We start from the raw sequence: 23,495 nt of genomic DNA, 5'->3' as shown, positions 1-23,495 counted from the left end.
TTTTAGTGAATGCTTCCAAAACCACTTCATTCTGAATTGCTGGTGTCAAATATCTTGTTTAATGTCTGGAAATACATAATACAATAAAGCCGTCATATACATATGTTGAGTGATTTAGTGCTATCCTTGCTGTCTTTGCATGATGGCAATATTCTTCATCATCATGTGCGATTTGTTTAAACTACTGTCCTGGCACCTAAAATGAATTTCTTCATTGTTACATCCATTTTAAATTCTGTGAATATATTTTCTCTTCTTGCTGCATACAGAACCATTTCTTGGAAGGCTTACAAGAGGTATCCCAGTAAATCTTCTTGTGCTTCTGTTGTGTACATGCTTGTGAAAATGAATGAACTCAAAAGCTAGCCCAAGATTGTGATCTTGAGTTTAACATTTCTTTTGCCTGCCGTGATCAGTAATGATTACAATGAAATTGTTTTGCGCAATTGTTTTTTGTGGTTCAATATTAAGCAAAAATGCAACCTTTTCTTAATACAGATGAAATTCACTGTTTCTGTGTTTTAAGTAGAATGGGCCCAGTTCTCCACCCTAACACTGGAAGTGCAAAATTGGCGCTTTTCCTATCTGTTACTGTTCTAAATGTCCAATGTCCAATGTCCGATTTTCAGATTTAAATAAACAGGTACATAAGTGCATCTTAAATGGACATTTGGAAGCTCTATAGGAAGGGAGTTTTCATTGTTGGCAACCTTCAGTAAATCTTCTCCAATAAATATTTTATCATTATTTAAAATCAAAATTCCCAGGTTGTTCATTGAATTTTTGTCCCAATGGCGACAGGAAACCTAAAACTTGTGAAAATGATTTTGATTCTGACCTACTGTAAATCTTATTTACACACAAATTTTGGGGTTACTTCTCAAAGGAAAAGAATTTATGCACAAATTTAGGGGTTAATAGCCAAATGATCAGCAGGACTATGTGCAGGATGCAGCAGCCTGTTCTGTTGATAATTGACCTGACAATCTCCAAGTATAGGTGTTTACTTCTAAGTATTTATGTAAACCATGCAAAAATTGCAAACTCATTGCCAGTTGATTTGCAATTGCAATATGTGTAGGCTTTATAAACAAATGGCATTTGCTTCTGGCATGTGGAGGGGGAGGGAAATTTGGCCCTATATGTTGTATCCCAATGTGTGCTTTGATTATTTGGCTTGCTGTATGTGCTTATAAATGCTTACTGTTTGTGTATATGTTTTATGTTCATAAATAATAAAGGCAGAATTTTCATCCAATGTGCTAATGGAAAATGTATAGTGTATGAAAATTATATCTCCAACACTCTACATCCTGCACATGGTTGTGAAAATGTGCAGTAGTATTTCAGAAGCAGATCAGATACTTTGATCTAATGATTATGTTGGACTCGTTACAGTAGAGTATAAGGCATTGCATCCAGAGAAAACGATAGAAGTGAATACTTGAATGTAGCATATTTATTTTTAGAGAAGAAGGCAAAAGTGTTGATTGCCAGGGTAGTTGCTGAGAGGTTATTTTCCCTGGCTGGGAGGTCTAGAACTCGGGGTCTCAGGATAAAGGGGTCGTTCATTTGAGACTGAGATGAGGAAGAATTTCTTCATTTGTAGGGATGTGAATCTTTGGAATTCTCTATCCCAAAGGGTTGTGGATGCTGAATCGTTGAATATATTCAAGGCTGAGATAGATAGATAGATTTTGGACTCCAGGGAATCGAGGGTTATGGGGATCAAACAGAAAAGTGGAGTTTTGGTCGAAGATTAGCCATGATCTTATTGAATGATGGAACAGGCTCGAGGGGCCATATGGCCTACTCCTGCTCCTAATCCTTATGTTCTTATGACAAAGATTTAGAATTCGAATTTAACCAATAGACCTATTTCATTGATCTAACATTATCTCATAAGGAATTTGTATATTTGTATCTATTTTTACTATTTTGCTTAGAAAATTGGAGACAGTTTTCTTCTATTCTTCCGTCACCCAAAACAAAGATGTCTATCCTGTTCCTGACTTGTAATGCATAGATTGTTGCTAATGAAGAAAATACTATTTTGGTCTGGGCTGGAGTAAATTCTGTTTATGCTAGTGGAGCTTGAAAATACATAAATGATTAGTTATAAGAACATAAGAAATAGGAGCGGGAGTAGGCCATACGGCCCCTCGAGCCTGCTCCGCCATTTAATATGATCATGGCTGATCCAATCATGGACTCAGCTCCACTTCCCTGCCCAATCTCCATAACCCCTTATTCTTTTATCGTTTAAGAAACTGTCTATTTCTGCCTTAAATTTATTCAATGTCCCAGCTTCCACAGCTCTCTGAGACAGCGAATTCCATAGATCCACAACAATCGGAGAAGAAATTTCTCCTCATCTCAGTTTTAAATGGGTGGCCCCTTATTCTAAGATTATGCCCTCTAGTTCTAGTCTCCCCTATCAGTGGAAACACCCTCTCTGCATCCACCTTGTCAAGCCCGCTCATAATCTTATACGTTTTGATAAGCTCAACTCTCATTCTTCTGAATTCCAATGAGTCGAGGCCCAACCTACTCAACCTTTCCTCATGTCAACCCCCTCATCTCTGGAATCAACCTTGTGAACCTTCTCTGAACTGCCTCCAATGCAAATATATCCTTTTGTAAATATGGAAACCAAAACTGCATACAGTATTCTAGGTGTGGCCTCACCAATACCCTGTACAACTGTAGCAAGACTTCCCTGCTTTTATACTCCATCCCCTTTGCAATAAAGGCCAAGATTCCATTGGCCTTCCTGATCACATGCTGTACCTGCATACTAACGTTTTGTGTTTCATGTACAAGTACTCCCAGGTCCTGCTGTACTGCAGCACTTTGCAATATTTCTCCATTTAAATAATAACTTGCTCTTTGATTTTTTTTTTCTGCCAAAGTGCATGACCTCACGCTTTCCAACATTATACTCCATCTGCCAAATATTTGCCCACTCACTTAGCCTGTCTATGTCCTTTTGCAGATTTTGTGTGTCCTCCTCACACACTGCTTTTCCTCCCATCTTTGTATTGTCGGCAAACTTGGCTACGTTACACTCAGTCCCTTCTTCCAAGTCGTTGATATAGATTGTAAATAGTTGGGGTCCCAGCACTGATCCCTGAGGCACCCCACTAGTTACTGGTTGCCAACCAGAGAATTAACCATTTATCCCGACTCTCTGTTTTCTGTTAGTTAGCCAATCCTCTATCCATGCTAATATGCTACCCCCAACCCTGTGAACTTTTATCTTGTGCAGTAACCTTTTACATGGCATCTTGTCAAATGCCTTCTGGAAGTCCAGATACACCACATCCACTGGTTCCCCTTTATCCACCCTGTTTGTTATATCCTCAAAGAATTCTAGCAAATTTGTCAATTATATATAAATATTGGCCTAGAATTTGCTGGAATGACACATTTGGCCACAAACGCTATCTGTTAGATGGGTTGCACGTCCCAATACTCCAGTGGCTTGATGCTAAAATCATCTGGAGAGCATTAGAATATGGTGGCGTTTCTGAAGCAGCGCAGCTAATAGCCAATGTATTAATCCCTTCACTCACAACATCTAAAAAGCTATGAAGATGTAGCAATCTCCAGCTAGGATACCATGATGTATTGAATGAAATACTTGGGTGTTTATTAAAAATTAAATGTTAAAGCACAAGTGATTAAAGAGAGCCAGCTGATGGAGTACCTGCCATGTACTGCCAGAGTCTGATCAAAAGAGTGACCAGGAAGCATCCAGGAGATAGATGTAGACATGCTACTATCTCATTTTAAATCCAGTGTTCTCAGATAGTCTGAATGAACCTAAAGCTAAAACAACTATAGTTGTCTTTTTTTAAAGTTATTGTCTAAGGTCTTGATATTTGCAAGGGGTCAAATTCTGTTTTGGTTCAGCCAGTATCTTCAACTACAGGGTGTTTGACTGGCTCTGCTGTCTGCATATGCATGTTTCAATTTGTGTTTATTCTACTAAATGTAATTGCCATTTAGTTAATTTAGCACTTACTAAGTGAGTGTATTTTCCAGCTTGTTGAAGTTCTCCAGTTACATTTTTCACTTCTCTTCCTTCAATACAAATCAAACCACTCCGTTGTGTCAGCGGTGATCAAAGCCGCATTAATGTAGCAAATTTGGACATCGCCATTGATTTTACAGGGAGGTGGGAGTTTCAGTGAGGTCCACGGCAGAGAAACGCAGAGGGTGCCAGGAAATCTTCACGTGACACAAATAATGGCTTGAGCCAGCGACGCCACTATTCCCTGGAAAATAACGGCCTGGAATTTGTGGTCAGTGGCGAAGCGACGGTGCTGGCCGTTGACCTCAAAGAAAGCTGCCCACAAAGGTCTAGCAATCTCTGTGGTATAAATTTCATCTCTCGTGAAATTTGCTTGACTTGTTGCCAGATTCAAACTGATCTTCAGCGTCCAGCAACAGTGATGTCATTGGCTGCTTAGCCTGCTTAATCATATTGAGGAATTCTCTCAGACAACAAAACAGGAAGGCACAATTTATAATTTTTACTTTTTATAAATTTTAGAGAGCAAAATAAAAATTGAGGCATGCATATAGGATTAAAGTAGAAGCTGAAATATAAACTTAAAGAATTATATTAAAAGCTGTGTAATTCGTATCATATTTCTCATTCCACAAAAAAAGGGCCAGAATGGTTGTTCAGCAGTCAATATGCTGTTTAAAAACCCAGTAACACCTCTTTCAACAAGGCTTAACTTTTTCACGGGAGCGTGGGGGGGTGTTTAACAGCAATATTCCAGAAATAGGGGAAGTTTCCGCCAGGAACTGTGATTGAATTGATTGCCGGCTCTGGGGCATTCTACAGCGCAACCTGTGAAGGAGAATGGCATCAATGGCAGCAACATCTGAATTTCTGCATGCGCTGACTCCAGAAGTTGCTGTCACTTTCAGAGAAGTAACGATGGGGAACGCTGGCAGTTTCGCCATCATTACCACCATAGTATGCCATAGTAATGCCGTACATTGTGTAGTTGTGCCATTACTATGGCGTACGTTTACAGCAAATTTTGTCCCAAAGTTTGTAGTGTTTTGCTGTGGTGCTGTACAAGTACTAAGCATATTATTTTGATACAAATCAACTGAGATTTCTTTAATGTAACTGTTACAAATTTATACCTAAATCCATTTTTATTTACTTTGGGTACAAATGTTATTTGCCACAGACACATTAAGTTTGCATGCAGTTTACTGGGGGTGAAGATTGAGGAATTAAATGAAGATCCCTTTCTTTTCCTGTATCAAATTGGAAAAGGGATTATTTAGCTTAGGAATGAGAAATAACCTATTCTGACATTGTATTAACTCTATAATATAGATGGAACTGCAATTATTTTGAGAGAAAAAAATGAATTTGCTGCTTTCTCTCTCTGGTTAAAAAGCCATGCAGCAAAATGTGGAATAGTATAAATTTCTGAAAGCAGAGAAAAGTAAAAGCTGGATATAATCCAAGAAATAATCGATTTTAACCACTTTGAGCGTAGTAGAAATTTTACCCATATGCTAACTTGTTTTTATTCATTTATCTTCATTAATCATAGTTGTGAAAATACTTCAGTAATCATTGAAATATGTTTTTTAGTATCATTGGTGCAATTTTAGACAAATGAAGTTTAAGAAAATCATTAACAAATTTCAGACAATTTCTAAAATTTAGCATTGTATTCCATCCATTTTGACTTCTATGTCAATATTTTTTCTTGATACAAATTACAAATAGGTAAATTTTATAACACAGCACCTAATCTTCCACGTATCTTTCTTCTGCAGTGGTCATTTATAGTTGCCACGATTACTGAGATCCTACCCGTGGCATTCCTGCCTAACTTTATCATTCAGAGAAAAGTACTACGACCTTTCAGGACACAGACTGGAGGAACAATTATGGTAAGAACATTGTTTTATTTGCAGGCTATCTTGCGACTGGGCATGGTGAGTTACCAATTTTTTTTTTGATAACTTAAAAACTGTGTGTCTGATCCCGTCATTTTGCACAAGTGATTCAAGATCTGAAACTTAATATCTCTGGTGAGCCATTGTTAATGAAAGATTAAGGAAATATTTGTCAGTATTTAAATGCTACAACACATGCAGCTGCCAGTTGTTAAATGTGCGTTATCACTCCTATATAATGAAAAATTCATTCCTGCAGAATAGCTTACTGTGAATTATTCAGAGCCTTAAGTACAATTTTACCTTGGGAGGAAAAAAATAGTTATGCTCAATTCTTAGTAAGAAATGCCACATAATTGTGTTGCTCAAGATAAAAGGGTAGAATGCATGATCGGTGAAGTTCGTGTATGAACACTTAATGCACTCATACTAATTTCCTTTGTGTGCTGTGTTTATATGGGCTTAATAAACTGGTTAACATTTACGTAAAAATAGGGAATGTAGGATTGTAGTAAAATGGTGTTATGGTGAATGTTTGTTGATTGATTGATTTAAAATTTCTTCCCTAACATTTGGTCCTGTATAAGGTGTATCTCTTTGCCCCAACTGTGGATGAGTTCACTCTGCCCTCCTCTCTTCTCCCAACATACATGAGACATGTATCGCAATCCAAGTGACTGATGTTCAGCCTTTCCCTTCAACAGGAGAAATATCAAACAATCTGAGGTCTGGTCCTGGAGACTCAATTGTGCAACTTCTGGCAGACACTAAACCACCTCCCTGTAATCAGGAAGCGAATGGAAGCCAGCAGCATTGATTCCAGCCAACAACAACTATTAGAAGGCAGGTTCTCCCCGGACTAACACAACTCAATCCCATAAGAATAAGATCAAATTGCTTCAATCCTGATTCTTGCATTGCTCCCAACACTGCCAAGCCATGCTAAGAGAGTTCAATTTATCAATGAAATCTCCACATACATCAATATCCATGGCGTCATAAAATGTATATATATTTGACCAACTATACAGTGTGGAACTTCTAAATATCATCTTTTACCTATCCCCCAACTTTAAGTATTTATTTCATCTCCACCCCCCACCCCGGCCAGTCACACAATTTGACCGAGGAGAAATGTTGGGTAAAGAATCAAAATGTTGATATTAAGCTGAACTTGGCACATATACATGTTAAATCTACAGAACATACAAGCTTTTGCAAATGTGAGTTAAATCCAGATGATCCAGCTGAAGTGGTGCTTCCTGCCCACCATATGAGCTTGAGACGTTGGAGCTTTGATAACATTCCAGTAAAAATTTGCATGTGAGATGTGGAGCTTCATTCAAGTAAGCCCAGTGGGAGTAGCTGCCAGGAAGTTCACACCTTGGAGGGTGGTAGCCAGTTTGATTGGCAACTCAACTGGCCAAAATCCCAGACATGAAGGGCTGGATTCAGCTATAAAAAGACCAATGGTGTATAGAAGTCTGGTCTGGAAGTGAGAACTTCTTTCTTAAGTTTAGCGCTAACCAGTTTCGGGGAATTGCTAGTCAGAAGAATGAATTTACCGGTCATATTGTTTATGTTATAAGAAGCATTATACTATATGTTTTCGTTCATATTTGTAAAATAAATCTGCTTGTTGGCTTAGAAATTAGGGCCCAAGTTTCGAGCCGCGCCTAAAAAAAACCCTCCAGATTCTCCAGCTCCCTGCAGGTCTTCTGGTCCTCGGCGCAGCGCAGCACGAGCTGTAGGGGGCGGAGCCAGGTCCCTGCACTGAAAACAGTGCCGGGACCTCTGCACATGTGCGCTACAGTGGGCGCGCAAGTGCAGTAGCTCCAGGCGCCCGAAACTGTGGAAGGGGCCTGAAGCACGCAGCCCCTAGCCCTGGCCCAATGGCCTCACTGGGGCGGCGTGAATAAGGCTCCTCCCACGGCCAGTTCCTGCTTCCTCCCGACTCGACTCGACTCCCGCTTCCCGCCCCCCGCCTCCAGACCGGACCTGACACTGACCCCACTCCCCCGCCTCCGGACCCGACACCCGCTCCCCCCCCCCCCCCGACCCGCCCCGACTCCCGCTCTTCCCCCCCCCCTCCCCCCGGATTGGATCCGACCTGACTTCCCTCCCCCCGACCCGACCTCCCTTTCCCTCCCCCCGACCCGAACCGAACCGACCTCCCTCCCACCACACCCCAGACCCGACCCAACGCCACCTACCTGTAAATCTGGTGCTGGGGACGGGCCCTGCCCGAAGTCTTGGGCCCGGCCCGTTCATTCTCCTTTCCGTCCCCCCCCCGTCCCCCCATCTCCTTCCCCCCCCCCCCTCAATCTCCATCCCCCCCCCCAATCTCCTTCCTCCCCCCCAATCTCCTTCCTCCCCCCCCAATCTCCTTCCCCCTCTTCCCCCTTCCTCCCCCCCCCCCATCTCCTTCCCCCTCCATCCCACTCCAATCTCCTTTCCCCCTCTCTCCCCCCCAATCTCCTTCCCCCCCCCCCCAATCTCCTTCCCCCTCCCCCCCCCCCCAATCTCCTTTCCCTTCCCCCCCCCAATCTCCTTCCCCTTCCCCCCCCCCCAATCTCCTTCCCCTTCCCCTTCCCCTTCCACCCAATCTCCTTCCCCTTCCCCTTCCACCCAATCTCCTTCCCCTTCCCCTTCCACCCAATCTCCTTCCCCTTCCCCTTCCCCTTCCCCCCCCCCAATCTCCTTCCCCTTCCCCTTCCCCCCCCCAATCTCCTTCCCCTTCCCCCCCCCAATCTCCTTCCCCTTCCCCCCCCCAATCTCCTTCCCCTTCCCCCCCCCCAATCTCCTTCCCCTCCCCCCCCCCAATCTCCTTCCCCTTCCCCCCCCAATCCCCTTCCCCCCCCCAATCTCCTTCCCCTTCCCCCCCAATCTCCTTCCCCTTCCCCCCCCAATCTCCTTCCCCTTCCCCCCCCCCCAATCTCCTTCCCCTTCCCCCCCCAATCTCCTTCCCCTTCCCCCCCCCCAATCTCCTTCCCCATCCCCCCCCAATCTCCTTCCCCTTCCCCCCCCCCAATCTCCTTCCCCTTCCCCCCCCCCCCCCAATCTCCTTCCCCTTCCCCCCCCCAATCTCCTTCCCCTTCCCCCCCCCCCAATCTCCTTCCCCATCCCCCCCCAATCTCCTTCCCCTTCCCCCCCCCCAATCTCCTTCCCCTTCCCCCCCCAATCTCCTTCCCCTTCCCCCCCAATCTCCTTCCCCTTCCCCCCCCAATCTCCTTCCCCTTCCCCCCCCAATCTCCTTCCCCTTCCCCCCCCAATCTCCTTCCCCTTCCCCCCCCAATCTCCTTCCCCTTCCCCCCCAATCTCCTTCCCCTTCCCCCCCCAATCTCCTTCCCCTTCCCCCCCCCAATCTCCTTCCCCTTCCCCCCCCCAATCTCCTTCCCCTTCCCCCCCCCCAATCTCCTTCCCCTTCCCCCCCCCCAATCTCCTTCCCCTTCCCCCCCCCCCAATCTCCTTCCCCTTCCCCCCCCCCCAATCTCCTTCCCCTTCCCCCCCCCAATCTCCTTCCCCTTCCCCCCCCCCAATCTCCTTCCCCTTCCCCCCCCCCCCAATCTCCTTCCCCTTCCCCCCCCCCAATCTCCTTCCCCTTCCCCCCCCCCAATCTCCTTCCCCTTCCCCCCCCAATCTCCTTCCCCTTCCCCCCCAATCTCCTTCCCCTTCCCCTTCCCCCCCCCCCCAATCTCCTTCCCCCCCCCCCCCATCTCTCTTCCCCCCCCGCTCCATCTCCTTTCCCTCCCCCCTCCTCCATCTCCTTTCCCTCCCCCCTCCTCCATCTCCTTTCCTCCCCCCCCCCAATCTCCTTTCCTCCCCCCCCCCCTCTCCATCTCCTTTTCCCCCCTCCCCCCTTCTCCCACATCCCTCCCCCATCCCTCCCTCTGCTCCTCCCCCCGCTGTCAGAAACACAGACACTGACAGACAGAGAATGAGAGACACACACAGACAGACAGAGAGATAGAGACACTGACAGACACACTGGGGGGGGCATCCCAGCACGCTGTTGGAGGGCTCCCGGTGCTGCAGTCGGTAAGTAGAAAATGTTTTATTGATTTAAAAAAAAAAAAATTATTTCATCTTAATTTTTTTTGATTGATTTATTGATGTATTTATCATTTATTATTGATGATGGCTCTTTATTTGTAAAACTGAAGTGTTTAATGTTTGTAAACTTCCCTTTAAACACCCCCCCCATTCCCTACGCCTGATTTGTAACCTACGCCTGATTTTCTAAAGTGTAGACAAGGTTTTTTCGAGCGTACAAAAATCTTCACTTACTCCATTCTAAGTTAGTTTGGAGTAAGTTTTCACTGACGAAACTTTGAAAACAGGCGTAAGTGGCCGGACACGCCCCCTTTTGAAAAAAAAATCCTGTTCCAAAGTGAAACTGTTCTAACTGACTAGAACTGGAGCAAACTAAATGACGAGAATTCCGATTTCTAAGATACTCCGTTCTACACCAGTTGCTCCTAAAAATCAGGAGCAAATCATGTGGAAACTTGGGGCCTATATTAGTGTTCAACATTCTGCCTTTCTGAAAATAAGAGAAGTGCACGTGGGGGCATATGCGAGATTGCAGTATTAAGCTCACATAACCATTATTGCAGCTCCTGACTTATACCATTGTATTGACTAGATTTTGGGCATTAGAGAATACTCCACTGACAGGAGAGACCAGTGATGTTGATCTCGAGCAAATATGCAGTGCAGATATTTAAAATAATGCTCTCTTCCACATTGGTATTGAATATTAAAAAGATTGTCAGTGTAGTACATATTTTGAGTCCTCATATTGCCTATTATTTCGTTGGTAGTTTTGAGACCTGTGTCTGAAACCATACTCTTAGCAAAGCTAAACTCAGTAACTTCTATCATTTTCTATAAGTTTTATGTTAGCAGCACAGAGGTGTTGAATCAGTGGCCATGGGTTCAAACGTTGCTTAATTTGAGGAAATAACTTATTTATAATATTTAAGGAAGGAACATGCTGTTGTTTGAGATTGAAGGTTTAACTTGTTTGTATGCTATTAACTTCTCAGTTGTTGAATTGCAGTTCTGTAAAATGTGAAACTACATTATCAAACAGCAATAACCTTCCTCAAATAAATGTAATAAAATTTATAATGGGGTACTGTTTCATGTTCGAAACATTTCATGCAGTGTGCATTCTCATAGTCATATCGCTACTCAATTTAAAACAGAAATATATTCTGTTAAATTGGCAAATGTTCTAAAACATACACATTTAGTCATGTGTCTTGTTGCATCTTATTGCCCCCTTTTAAAATTGCTGGCTAGAGTCAGCCTGACAACAGACTCAGCCTGACAACAGACTCCATGTAAAATGGTACTTCTGCATACAGAAGTCCTGCTTTGACATTACAAAGCTCTGGCCTGATGATATAATAGTGAATACAATGGATAACGCAATAATTTTTCAGGCAGGAGTAAACAATCAGTCCGTCTAGTTTAACCATTCAACTTCCCACAAGATTACAAATTTTACACAATTATAAACCTAATAATTGTGAATCCCATTAACTTGTCCAATTCCCTGTTGAACTCAATCATAGTTTCTTGTTTCACCATCGTTGCTGGTACTCTGTTCTAATATATATATTACAACAATAGCAACTTGCATTTATGTAGAGCCTTTAATGTAGTAAAACTTCCCAAGGCGTTTCACAGGAGTGTTGGACACATAAGGAGATATTAGGCAGATGACCAAAAGCTTGGTGAAAGAGGTAGGTTTTAAGGAGATTCTTAAAGGAGGAGAAAGAGGTGCAGAGATTTAGGGAGGGAATTCCAGAGCTTAGGGCCTTGGCATCTGAAGGCGTGGCCACCAATGGTGGAGCAAAAGAGGTCAAAATTAGAAGAGCACAAATATCTTGGAGGGTTGTGGGGCTAGAGGAGATTAGAGAAATAGGGAAGCGTGAGGCCATGGAGGGATTTGAAAACAAGGATGAGAATTTTAAAAATGAAGCGTTGCTTAACCGGTAGCCAATTAGTTCAGGGGTGATGGGTGAATGGGACTTGGTATGAATTAGGACACTGGCAACTAAGTGAGTTTCTGATAATCTCAAGTTTACGGAGCGTAGCACGTGGGAGGCCGACCAGAAGGGTGTTGGAATAGTCAAGTCTAGAGGTAACAAAGGCATGCATGAGGGTTTCAGCAGCAGATGAACTGAGGCGGGCGGTGATGTTGCGGAGGTGGAAATAGGCGGTCTTAGTGATGTCACGGCTATGTGATTGGAGGCTCATCTCTGGGTCAAATATGACACCAAGGTTGCGACTAGTCTGGTTCAGCCTTAGGTAGTTACCAGGAACAAGGATGGAGTTGGTAGCTAGGGAGTGGATTTTGTGGTGGGGACCAAAGACCCATGGCTTTGTTCTTCCCAATATTTAGTTGGAGGAACAGTCTGACAATTTAGATACTGTAGAGAGGTGGCGGTGAGATCGACTGGATGTCATCAGCATACATGTGGAAACTGTGATTTGGTATGATATCGTGAGGGGCAGCATGTAGATGAGAAATAGGTGGGGGCCAAGGATAGATCCTTGGGGGACACTAGAGGTAATGAAACGGAAAGAGAAGCTGTTGCAGGTGATTCTCTGGCTACGATTAGATAGATAAGAATGGAAGCAAACGAGTGCAGTCCCACCCAACTGGATGATCGTGGAGAGGTGTCGGAAGAAGGCTTTTGTGGTCAACCATGTCAAAAGTTGCAAACAAGTCGAGAAGGATGAGGAGGGATAATTTACTTTTGTCACAGTTACATAGGATGTCATTTGTGACTTTGATAAGAGCCCTTTTGGTACTGTGGCAGGGGCGGAAACCAGATTGGAGGGATTCAAACATGGAGTTCCGGGACAGATTGGCACAGATTTTGGAGGCGACAACATGTTCAAGGACTTTGGAGAGGAAAGGGAGGTTGGATATGGGCCAGTAGTTTGCAAGTCGCACTTGTTGGTGAGGGTGGAGGAGACAGGGGAGAGGTTTAAGAAGACGATTTATGGTAGAGAAAAGAAGGGGGTAACTTTGCATTCCAGGATGATCCTGGAATAGTGAGCAGTTCTGGCAGTTGTCCGACACACCCGTTCAAGTCTGTGTCCCTTGGACTTACCGGAGCGGAGATAGGGGCCGTACCAGGGCAAAAGGCCAGGTTCAAAGAGAGTAATGGTTTTAATGGGGACCAGGGCATCAAAGGTGGAGGCGGGGATATGGTTGAGCTGCAGCAATGTCGTGGTGAATGGAGGGCCAAAGGATAGACGGTCGGGATTTTGAAATTGCAGTTTTAAGTGATGGCCCTTTTACTGAGAAATGTTGCCTAAATTTTCTTTTACTGTCCTTAATCTACAACCCATTGTTCTTTAACCTCACATATGGCAGATCAACTTAAATTAATTTGCATTCTCCAGTTTACTCGTCGTTTCAAATAAATCCTAACTAATCAGCGCTCAGTATTTTCTTTTCAAATTACTGAAGTCATAGGGTAGCTAACCCTTCCTTGTAGCTCTGGAGGGAGCGGTGTGGCAGCCTAGCCCAGCAGTCTGTGCAGCTCCCGGCCTGCGAGCACCATCGGAGCAGGCCGGGGAGCGGAAGGAGCAGTGTGGCAGTATACCACTGCATGGAGCAGGAGAGCAACGGCAGTGAAAAGGGACATCACCAAGGTCCAGGTCGGTGATTGGAATGTGGGCCAGTACATCAGGAGCGGCGAGAGATTGTAGAGGGATGTGATCGGGGCCCACGAGAGGCGTGAGTTCGGGGCCCTAAAGAGACGAGGGCCCAGGGGCAGCACGGGCCAGCCCACACTGCGATATGTATGTGCATTAGGTCCGTGCAGCAGAGCAGGTCTCCAGTCGTCTTGATTACATAGAAACATAGAAAATAGGTGCAGGAGTAGGCCATTCGGCCCTTTGAGCCTGCACCGCCATTCAATGAGTTCATGGCTGAACATGCAACTTCAGTGCCCCATTCCTGCTTTCTCACCATACCCCTTGATTCCCCTAGTAGTAAGGACTTCATCTAACTCCTTTTTGAATATATTTAGTGAATTGGCATCAACAACTTTCTGTGGTAGAGAATTCCACAGCTTCACCACTCTCTGGGTGAAGAAATTCCTCCTCATCTCGGTCCTAAATGGCTTACCCCTTATCCTTAGACTGTGTCCCCTGGTTCTGGACTTCCCCAACATTGGGAACATCCTTCCTGCATCTAACCTGTCTAACCCCGTCAGAATTGTAAACGTTTCTATGAGGTCCCCTCTCATTCTTCTGAATTCCAGTGAATACAAGCCCAGTTGATCCAGTCTTTCTTGATAGGTCAGTCCCGCCATCCCGGGAATCAGTCTGGTGAACCTTCGCTGCACTCCCTCAATAGCAAGAATGTCCTTCCTCAGGTTAGGAGACCAAAACTGTACACAATACTCCAGGTGTGGCCTCACCAAGGCCCTGTACAACTGTAGCAACACCTCTCTGCCCCTGTACTCAAATCCCCTCGCTATGAAGGCCAACATGCCATGTGCTTTCTTAACCGCCTGCTGTACCTGCATGCCAACCTTCAATGATCCTTGCTACTGGACCAAGCCTAGCTCAAGCCCGTGTGGTGGCTGTTGTGCAACAGCCACCATACGTTTAAAAAAAAAATCCAAGCACAGGCATCCTCCACCCTTCTAGATGTAGTTCGGGATTCGGAATATTAGGTCCTATATTGAAACACCTGTGAACTTTTTGACATGGAAGCAAGTCATGCTCGGTTCGAGGGACTGCCTATGATGATGGGGAGCTCTGTACCACCTTGTCTGTATCAAATCTCGTAATCCTCTACATTCTCAGTGATAGCTTAATAATTATTTTTTAAATGGGGAGACCAATACTTCTGATGTGGTCTCATCAAGACAGGATGTAATTCTAGAATTGCCTCTCTTCACTTTCCTAACTTCTGGTGAACACTTTATTGATGGGTTTAGCAATAGGTATTACAAATGTCTCCTGTTTTTCATGACTTCCTAAATATTTCAGTTTCTGTTTCTTCCTTTTAAAGAAGAATATCACTAAGTTCTGAAACTTTCTTTTAAGCAATGAGGTTACACCAAAATCCTTCAGTTTGCAATGTTACTAGCAGTTTGAATGTTGTAAACTTAAAGAATTGTATTTTTTTAATGCACTGTACTGTAATTATGATACTGAGATAAGGTTTTGCAGTCAAGTTGAGAGCCATTCAATTGTGTGTAATTAAAACTCAAAAGTTTGTGTCTAAATTTATCTTTTAAATTATATAAATGAATATGTGTGCATTATGGTGTTCTATCGTTAAATTGAATGTTACCGTGATTCTAGGAAATCCGTATGAACATAAAGTATGGAACAAGAAAATACCATTTAGCCTATGTATAATATACTGCATCATGAATTCAACCTTCAGAGGAAAATCACTGCATAAATACTTCTTCATTGCTGATGGTAATTAAACAAAATTCCAATACAAGTGTATAACTATCTATCCATCCACATTAGTCGACTTTTTACCAACGCGCCTTCCTTCCCCCTCAAGCCAACAGCACATGAACAGTCATTCCATGGAGTAATTGATCATCTCAATTTGCACCTATTGTTGTACCTCATCATCATCATAGGCGGTCCCTCATATCAAGGATGACTTGCTTCTACGCCAAAATGGGATGAGTTCCCAGCTGTTTCAATGAAGGATCTAATATTCCAGATCCCGAACTACATGTTGAAGGGTGAAAGGTGCCTGTGCATGGATTTTTTTAATGTGTGGTGGCCGTTGCACACCAATCGCCACACGGGCTTGACAGAGCTAGGTCTTGGTCCAGTGGCAAGGATTAACCAAGACGACTGGAGACCAGCTCCGCTGCACAGACCTAGTGCGCATACATAATAACATAAGAAATAGTAGCTATTGTAGCAAGCGGGGGGTGGGGAGGGTGGGGTGGGTGGGGTAGTGGAGAGCAAATTTTAGTGTTCCTCTTTAGATCATGAGGCCAAGAATGTAATGAGGAGTAGCTTGAGGATGGTGCCACCAACCAGAAGAGGTTAGATTTATGAGAGAAATGAAGAAACCGTCTTTGAAGAATTGAAATGAGCAAGATTTTCACATCCTCATCAGAAGGCATGAAGGAGCTCAAGGTGTGGTTCAGCCATTGCATTGCAATATGAATGGAGGTTATGAATATATGATCTGAAGCAGGTTCATGAATGTAGAGTGCAGTAATCAGCAAGAGTGGACAGGATTGGATGAGGAGTGGAGGAGGAGGCCCTTGGTGCCATACCGTAGAAGAAAATAAGTTGATTATTGGGTGAAGTGTGACTCACCAGATGCTATTTAAATAGTGTTTTTGATATTGATATCGTATTTTATAAAATTAAAAAAATAGGATTATTGCAAAGTCTATACAGTACCTACATACATACAGATGTACATAATTGGGGATTATAAATCAGATATCAAGTACAATTAAAATCCCAGTATAATAAAGCGACTGGAATTTATAGTTTTAGTACAGTGCTATTAATCCTCTACTGCAAAAAATAAATCTTAATATTAGAAACTGGAGCTGTGGTGTTCACGTTCAGGGACGTACTTCTTTATCATTCATCTGGAAATTTGTAGACGTAGCAGATGCATCCAGATTATATGCACCAAAAACATTTGACATTCACCAAATGTACGTGTGCTGCATAAGAAGCTGCGTTGACTTTTTTGGAAAGGGCATACATCATGTTGCATGACATGGTCTGAAAACTGAAAACTCAGTCACCGCACCAGCCAGCTCTGAATCCATTGCTTAATGAGGAAAGCTATGCAGAGTGCAGCAATGGTCATTAAATGCCTTTTTATATGGTTCAAAAATATTACTCTGTTAATGATGGGAAGTCTAGATCAGTGAGCTTGAAACCTTTTTTATTGGAGACACATTTTAACTTGAGACATCAAGAACCTTTTAATCTAAAAGCCTTAAGCATCCCCTTACATTATCGGAAATAAAACAAACCTTAATATATACTTTTTCCAGCACCTTGGAATACATTTCGAATTGAGAGACCTCAGATTGGTAAAGTGAGGCCTGCAGCAGTATTGTAATATTAAAAAATATTAATTGCTGTCAGTGAATTATCTGTGACCAATGACTTTGATTTCCAAAAACATGTCAATCTTGCAGTGATTGTTGAAAGACATAGATAAAATTCCGTTTCAGTCTCGTCCTAGGTCAGTATTTTATCTTGATGTTGGACACTGTGGAAAAGCCCAACCCCCACTTTACCTCTAGAACAAGAGCTTTCTTTGCTTTCAATGTACACTTCATTATACACTTGTGGACCTTAATTGAAGCAGAATTAGAGAATGGTGGAGAATTGGACCAGGGCAGATGTAATTCACCAGCATTTTAGAGACATACATTATGTCCTTATTTTTATTTTAAATTAAATTCCTGTGGGTACATTTAGAACAGAAAACGAGAGAGAGAGAGAGAGACTGCCTGAGATAACTGCAATGTGCAAGGTGGTTGTGCAGGTTGCTGTGAGCTGGCCAGAATGCGCTGCATGTTTCATTTTCCAGCTTCAGCTCGATCTTTTTGGCGCACATCTTGGGCTCCACCCACAGAACTTAAAGACAATGTGCACCGGGCCACATTCACAAGTTAAAACGGGGAAACTTTCAACTTTTTTTGGCGTAGTCGGGCCCCAAAAAACAGGCATAACTCTTCAAATACACAAAAAAACGGCATTGGGGAAAATTGAGCCCTATATTAGGGTATTTGAAGTCCCTTACTATTACTATTCATTTTGCATTTCTGAAATTTTGCTCCTCTATCTCCTTTTCACTGGGGGTCTATATTGAACACCCAGCAATGCAATAGTTCCTTTTTACTGTTCCTTAACTCTAACCAAATAGCTTCAGTATTTAAACCCTCTAATTTATCATTCCTCTAGAACTGTAATATTATCCTTAATCAATATTGCACCCCCCCCCCCTCCCCATTTATCTTTTTTTTTTCTCCCCTATGCCTCCTGAAAACATTGGGTTGAAAATTGCGTTGGAGGCTTCCTTTGGACGATTGCCTTTAACTTGAAAAAATCTACGAAGGTACCAGGACATTTGCTGGGCAAGAGGTGGGCAAATAGCCCAATCTCTGCCGCGCGGATGTCCTTCCTGCGGGGATGCGTAGAATCTGCCTAAAGAAATGTTGACGGATCGGAAAAGCCGGATTTTGGCGCATGCGCATCATGTGCTCAGAACAGCTTTTGCGAGGCCTCGTGGGTGTGCGCGCACTTCATATGCACCTGGCGGAATGGTTAGTTCCCATTCGTGCCCATGTTTAAACCAGATCTCTGTTATAGCTACTATATCATAACACCATGTGACAACATTTGCCTGCAGCTCATCAACCTTAACACTTCTCGCATTAACACACGCATTCTAGCAGCATGCTAGTCTGGTTTGGTTTTTTTCCTCCATCTAATTGCTGCTCTTTCTGCACTATTTTATTATGTTGCTATTTGTCCCTCCTAGTTTTCTGTGCACCCCTCTCCTGTGTCTCTCCTCTCTGCTGCCACATCCAGGTTCCTCTCCCCTCTGCCAAATTAGTTTAAACCCTCTCCCACAGCACAAATGAACCTCCCCGCGAGGACATTGGTCCCAGCCCTGTTCAGGTGCAAGCCGTCCAGCTTGTACAGGTTCCTTCGGCCCTGTAACTGGTCCCAATGCCCAGGGATCTGACATAAAATAAACGTTTTTGATGGAATCAATAGCAACATATTAAAATGATTAATCAAATGGAACTGACGGAAATGTTAAAATTTAATAAAATTAATTGTAAATCAGCAATATTTGAAAATAAATTTTGAACACTGGGATGATGTGAAGAGAAGTTATGTGGGAGAATTGATGCCTTAAATAATAGAATCATAGAATGCTTACAGCATGGAAGAAGGCCATTTGGCCCATCGAGCCTGTGCCGGCTCTCTGCGAGAGCACCCACTCCCCCGCCCTTTGTTAAAAAGCATTTAAATGTTTTAAATAATTGCCAGAACCTTATTTAAAACTGAATGCTTACATTGGGAGAAACAAAAGAACTACCAGGGAGCACTTTTGAGGCCCAACATTGGGGTCTCATTTAATCAGGAGTCAGGGCTGGCTAGCACTTGGTTGGACCAAGAGACCAGTCTTTCAAAAGGGGGAAAAGGTAATTAAAATTAGTAGGAAATTGGGTACTGGAGAGAAGCCAAAGAAAGGGCAGCAGGAATGGAAAGCAGTTTTAAAAAAAAAATCTAACCTATATATTTAAATGAAAATTAAAAATACATTCTGAATTTGACATTTTCCAAACGCTTCACAGATTGAAATCAACTCGCATGCAGGCCATACAGGGTAAAGACAGCAGTTTCTTTCCCTGAACGACATTAGTGAACCAGTGTGTTTTTTTTGACCGTGCAACAATTTCATACCAGTTTTTTTTTTTAATTCCAGATTTTTTTTTAAACGGAATTCAAATTCTCAAACTACCATGGTTAAAATGAGTTGCATTTGTGGCTGAGGTTCAAGATAACTCTGTTACTGTTGTCTGTCCTTTATAGTCTGCTGGCATTTGACTGCCAGCAACATTAACATGGTGTTTGCTCTAGAGTGAGTCTGAAAGTAATTTCTCTCTCGCCGCATCCCTTTATTTAAACAAATGCTATGTGGATTAAATATTTAACATGAAGTATAATCTGTATGTTTCATTGTGTTAAGGTCAAAGCAACATTTGACAGGTCTCACTATAATGTACTCATAGTTTTCAGCTTGTTTTACTTGCATTTTGAGAACTTTGTGACTAATGTTTTTATGCCTACTGAATGTAGTCTTGATGATTTAAGAATATTGAAGTAAGTATTAATCTTATCTTAATTTTAAATGGTATCAGAGGTTATGCATGTAGGTTTACAGTCTACATATTGCAATGGTAGCAGTGTATCTCATTCTTTTATTCTGTAGTCATCAAAGGTCAAGGATAAATGTTTTCCCAAGAGAGAAAACAGAAGATGCTTTGTGTGGGGAAAGCATATCAAGTACTTGCGCAGGAGAAATCACTGCTGGTATTTGGTGTCAGACTTAATAACAGTACAGAATTTCCTGAAATGGCGCAATACTGACATACGCCATTAATTACGCTGTTTTGCATCCCAATCTTCCCGTTGTGACTTTACAGCAACATTTCCAGGAAAAGTAAATTTGATTACACCGCAGCGAGCATAATGGTGAATCTAGGACCTCAAACACCGTTGCCAATTCAGTCACGTGCTACTATATAAAAAGCTCAGAACAGACATCATTCCTCATAGTGAGGCTTGGGAGTGTGAGGTAAGTGTCAGAATTCTTTAACTGTCTTGTTAGAAATAGCTATAAATCATCTAAAATGGTTAATTTTAGTTGAAAATTGCTGTAAAACACTATAACCAGGTTTCTGAACATCCCGATTTTTGCAGAAATGTTGCAAGATAAAGCACAGAAGAGAGCTCTAAACTTCGGAGTCGAGGATCTGCAGGCCCTCCTCCATGAGGTGGAACGGTGCTGAGAGTGGCGACTGGGGACGCTGAGGGGGAGGAATTGGATGTGGCCTGAATGCCACTTGGTTAATGCCACGGACAGGGGACCAGTTTTGGGAAAAGTGCAGTAACCTGACCTGGAAGGCAAGGTTACTAACTCTGTCTGCAGAAAATAAAAAGGAAACCCAACCAAAATACTGCAGAGTTTTCTTTCTTTACAGTTGCTGCCTCTTATCCTAAGTGTTTCCAGCATGTTTTGATTTTGTTTCATGTTTTAAAAAGTCAAGATGGCCTGTCAGCAGCAGGTGCCAAATAGGAGTTGGTCATTTGATGCAGGAATCTGACTTGTGTTCAAACCTTCAGGCCAAATGTGTTTGTATACAGGGTACTTGGGTCAGCAGTCAATGTGTTGACCATCTTCTTGAATCTGTAATTGAATTGGCAGAAGCATGTTCCTGGTCAAGGACACATTGCAATGTCTGCAAAGTTCCCTGAGAAAGTGGCAACTCAGTAGCAGACCCCTTGAACAAGCTGGTACCCTGACATCTGCACCACTCCTATATTCTGTTTTCCCTCCACGGGGCAATTGGCACATAATACACGTGTGTTTAAGGCACCCAGCAGGGACATTGCTGCCTTCTAAGCACTGACTGCATGAGGAGAGCGCCCTCCAGAGGCAGGGAAGGCACCATGCCTTGCTTGTGGTATGTGCTGAGGTTGGTGGCATCAGCACGGCATAAGGTGAGCCCTTGTTTTGTCTCCAGGGCAGCAGTCCAACCCAGGCCTGCGTCTGAGGATGGGCAGCTGCACCATTTTAACCTTTTGTCTTTTCTCCCTACAGATCCATAGAGGACTGCAAATCCGAGGGGAGTGGGCAACGGAACAGGAGAGCAAGGATGAGGAGGAGGTAGAGCAGCCCCAGGAGTGAAGTTGGGCGAAAGGACGTGGGCCTTTCTATCCCCACACTGCAATGTGCGAGTGCTGAAGTGCAGGAGAGAGGAGACCAGGGCACCCGTCCTTGCTCCTTGTCTGAGTGCAGTCTCCTCACCAACTCCTGGCCCCATCCACTCTGCAGCATATGCAACTGCCTCACCAACTGCGTATATCTGACGGGTCGGGGGGCCACAGAGAGTCAGAAGAGGGGGAAAATGTGCCCCAGTACCCATTGAGGTATCTTGAAGTGCTTGCCTGCCTGTAAAGTCCAGCTCCTCCTGTTCCTTCTCGCTCTCTGGTTCCTGACAGGCACCTTTTTTGTTGTTTAACTCTTTACTACTGAGATCCGGGACCAACGGGGGGTGCTGAGCCGAGCCCAGCTGGTTCAGAGGTCGAGCCCAGCGGGGGGGCTGAGAACCGGGACAAGTGGGGGCAGCGGTCGAGCCCAGCAAGGGGTGGTGCAGCATTTAACAGTGGCGGGGCCATGGCCCAGGAGCAACACAGCATATAATAACAGAAGGATCGTGGCCAGGAGTGGCGCAACATTTAACAGCAGCAGGGGCCCAGGGGAGGCGCAACACAGCTTGGTCTCCAGTCGTCTTGGCCAACCCTTGCCACTGGACCAAGACCTTGCTCTGTCAAGCCCATATGGTCACTTGTGTGCGACCTCTACGCACAGGCGTCTTCCATCCTTTAAGATGTAACTCATTGTAACAACTGTGAGCCCATTTTTTGGGTGTGGAGAGCATCATCCTCGTCACGAGGGACTGCCTAATAGTACTGTAAATATTTTTTCATGCTCTTAATCTCTTTTAAAAGCAGTTATGCAGACCTATTTAAGAAAATGTCTTCATTGTGAAACAAATAGCTATTTAAACTGTTGTCACAGGAAAATCTATGCAACACTTTGCACAGCTTGATACTTTACTACCTCACCAGTCACGGATCCTGGCCTTTCAGTCCACAGCCATCTCACTCTTTTACAATAATATCTAGATGCTGCATTGAGTGTTTGAACTGTTAACCGTTTTGTTTTATGTATGGACCAAGCTATTTGTGTTTTCTGATTTGGAAAAACGTTCAGTTTTCTGTCTTTGCATCTTGTTAAATAAACCTTTTTCAGATGTTGTCAGTAATGATAAGAGTTTAGTGCAGCTAGTTTATCAGCACGTTTTTCACTGTTGACTGGAAGTTTCACTACACTTTTACTGAATAAAAGTTGTTACTTGTTAAATTATCTTGCTTCTCATTACTTGAGTTCCTCATACCACTTGATTCGGTGGGTTTGATGTAGATGGGGGGCGGGGGAGGTGGGATTGAGGGTTGGGTTGGGGGTTATCATGGCCAAAGACCTGTCACTGGCCGTTGTCAGCATAAAATCCTCCGAGGGGCCATGACCCCTAGGTTCGGGGACATGCAGGTCGGGATCCTCCAGGTTTCTCTTCCACCAGGTCCAGGCTGAGCACTTTCTGCAGGGTGGAATTGAGCAGTTCACAGCACGTCGCTACAATCTTTCCCACCTTTTTGTCGGTGGTGTGCTGCAGGACACCTTTCCCACGACTCTTTCCCCCCCCCCCCCCACCCCACCCCCCCCCCCCATCCCCCTCAACCTCTCGGGCGCGTGAACGTACTTGAAGGTAAATCAGTGTCCGAGCAATGGGAGGCATTCAAAGAGGAGATCGTGAGGATTCAGAACAAGTATGTTCCCTTAAAGAAAAAGGGTGGGACTAACAAATCCAGAGCCCCCTGGATGTCAAGGGACATACAGGGTAGGCTAAAGAAAAAAAGGGAGGCTTATGGCAAGGGCTCAATACTGCAGAAACCCTAGAGGAGTATCGAAAGTGTAGAGGTGAAATTACAAAGGAAATTACGAAAGCAAAGAGAGCATGAAAAAATATTGGCAAGTAAAATCAAGGAAAACCCCCAAAGATGTTTTATAAATACATTAAGAGCAAGAGGATAACTAAAGAAAGGGTAGGGCTTATTAGAGACCATAAAGGTAATGTGTGTGTGGAGGTGGAAGACGTGAGTATGATTCTTATTGAATACTTTGCATCTGT

At 43.7% G+C, this 23,495-nt stretch overlaps 1 protein-coding gene across 3 annotated transcripts in view; it reads left to right on the top strand.

Annotated features, from left to right (window-relative positions):
* The window catches only part of hdac11 (histone deacetylase 11), a 143,619-nt gene that overhangs the window by 43,980 nt on the left and 76,144 nt on the right, over positions 1–23,495 (top strand). For all 3 annotated transcript variants that reach the window (XM_070895345.1, XM_070895342.1, XM_070895343.1), the window contains one exon: positions 5,821–5,937. In XM_070895345.1, coding sequence (XP_070751446.1) covers positions 5,821–5,937 — 117 coding nt within the window. The remainder of the gene's footprint in view (positions 1–5,820; positions 5,938–23,495) is intronic.

This window comes from Pristiophorus japonicus, chromosome 12, assembly GCF_044704955.1.
Source record: "Pristiophorus japonicus isolate sPriJap1 chromosome 12, sPriJap1.hap1, whole genome shotgun sequence".
Lineage (NCBI taxonomy): Eukaryota > Metazoa > Chordata > Chondrichthyes > Pristiophoridae > Pristiophorus > Pristiophorus japonicus.
Note: the sequence above shows the minus strand (reverse complement) of the source record. Positions and strands in the feature narration are given on the sequence as shown.